This window comes from Trichechus manatus, unplaced genomic scaffold, assembly GCF_000243295.1.
Source record: "Trichechus manatus latirostris isolate Lorelei unplaced genomic scaffold, TriManLat1.0 scaffold00343, whole genome shotgun sequence".
NCBI lineage: Eukaryota > Metazoa > Chordata > Mammalia > Sirenia > Trichechidae > Trichechus > Trichechus manatus.
Genome location: NW_004444279.1, coordinates 419,141 through 421,233, shown reverse-complemented (window position 1 = coordinate 421,233; position 2,093 = coordinate 419,141). Strand labels below are relative to the sequence as shown.

Below are 2,093 nucleotides of genomic sequence, written 5' to 3'. Positions count from 1 at the left end.
TGCCCCATAGGGTTTCCAAGGAGCGGCTGGTGGATTTGAACTGCTGACTTTTTGGTTAGCAGCCATAGCTCTTAACCACTGCACTGTTAGAGTACGTGTGTGTATTTGTTTCTGTCCAAAGGTGTTGAAATGAATTGAGGTGATCCCAACGGTCATCTAGCCTTGTGACCCTATGAATTAATTCATTTCATAGCACAGTCAGGGAGGTGAGGTCAGACATGGAAATGTATTTCAGCATGCTTGCCAATAAACGTCAAAATACAAGGGCAATCTGCTTTTCTAGTTTTCCATATTTTATTTTCTTAACAGTGAGAAAATTCTTCTAAAAGCAGAGCATGTTTACATTTGTTTTGGTTTGCCTAAACATTTATGCTGCTGATTGACCTAATTACTGGCTCAATAGAAGTACAAATCCACACAGCTGTTCTTTAATCACCATTCTGTCCAAACGGAAAGAGGAATAAATGAACACTGAAGCAAGGGAAACTCTGCCTGTGCAGTGCATTCCAAGTTTGTAAAAACATAGACTAGCAGGCATTTTTCATGTTTCAGCCAACAGTCATGCATTTCCAAATTACAAGCAGAATTACCTTTTCTCGAACTGACTCTCCAGGAACCAGCTGAGGCTCAGTGGTAATGAACAGGGTGATGTAGGAGCCTTCACTTAGGCTTCGGACTGGATCAAAACCCCGCTCGATAATCATGTTCCTTTCCTTACTGTAGCCCAGAAGAACAGGGGGAATATCTATTTTAAACGTTCCATCAATCTGTGAAGGAAATATGACTTGGTAAACATGCTGGTGATTTTCCAATAGAAGTTCAAGGGCAGTGTCAATTCCCTCTTCTCTGTTGAATTTAAAAAAAAAAAAAAAACCTGCTCAGACTGGCATTCAAGGCCCATCCTCTCTTTCTAGCCTTGTCTCCCTAAACTCTTGCCAGAAAGGGCTCTGTATTTCCCTGCCTTCTTTTGTTTTTTAGCAGAAAAGTGTACTGATTCAGCAAGTTGATACTGGCCCTAGGTTGCCTGGGTTCAAATGTTGGTTTAAACTCCAAATGCCTCAGCTTCCTCATCTGTAAAAAAGGAGAAAATAATAGTACCTAATCTGTAGAGTTGTTATGAGTAATGAATGCGTTAACAGATGTAACACTAAGAAAAATGTCTGGCATACGGTGAGTGCTCAATAAATGTTGGCTAGCAGCCATTTCCTTTTTCTGGAATGCCCTAGCTTCCCATCTCTACTTGTCAGAATTTTAATTATCTTTTAAGGCTCAGGTCAAATGCTACCTTCCTTCATGAATTGTTTTGTTTTCTCTACCAGCTTCCCGTGTAGTTTGTTCCTTTCATTTGTCACATTAACATAGCCAGCCTGATTTTATAGTTGTGCGCATGTTTGTCATATTCTTTTAGATAATTGCTGTCTGTGAACAGAATCTTCTGGTGTCACCCTTCTCAGACACGTAGCAGTAGTTTGTATACGCTGTTGTTGTTGGATGCGGTTGAGTCAATGCCGACTCATAGCGACCCTATGTGACAGAGTAGAACTGCCCCATACGATTTCCTAGGCTGTAATCTTTAAAGGCACAAATTGCCAGGTCTTTTCTCCTACACAGCCACTGGTGGGTTTGAACCAAAAATGTAGGCTAAGTGGATTACAAGCACTTCTATAAAATGTACTAGCTGATCTAGAGGTTCAAAAAGGCATAACTTTTCACTCTTGTATGTTCAAAGCAAGAGTAAGTTTTTTGAAGACTGCCCAGTACTACTAACTATTCAGGGCTGGAATTTGAAATTCACAGATTTGAAGAGCACTCAATTTTCCTTTCAGTCTTTATTAGCACTCATGTCTCAGGAGTAAATGACAACAAAAGCACCAGCAACAATAGAAAATATAGATGAATTGGACGTCATCAAAATTAAAAACTTCTGGGCCTCAGAAGACATTATCAAGAAAGTGAAAAAGACAGTCTGCAGAATGGGAGAAAATATTTGGAAACCATATAGTGGTAAGGATTTAATATTCAGAGTATATAAAGAATGCCTACAACTGAACAACAAAAAGACAAACAACCCAACTTAAAAAAAAAGGGGGGGG

The 2,093-nt window shown here is 39.6% G+C and overlaps 1 protein-coding gene across 1 annotated transcript in view; it reads right to left on the bottom strand.

Moving 5' to 3' along the window:
* CC2D2A (coiled-coil and C2 domain containing 2A) overlaps positions 1 to 2,093 on the bottom strand; it is a 157,609-nt gene that overhangs the window by 38,251 nt on the left and 117,265 nt on the right. Inside the window, 1 exon segment of the mRNA XM_023725654.1 lies at positions 591 to 767. Coding sequence (XP_023581422.1) covers positions 591 to 767 — 177 coding nt within the window.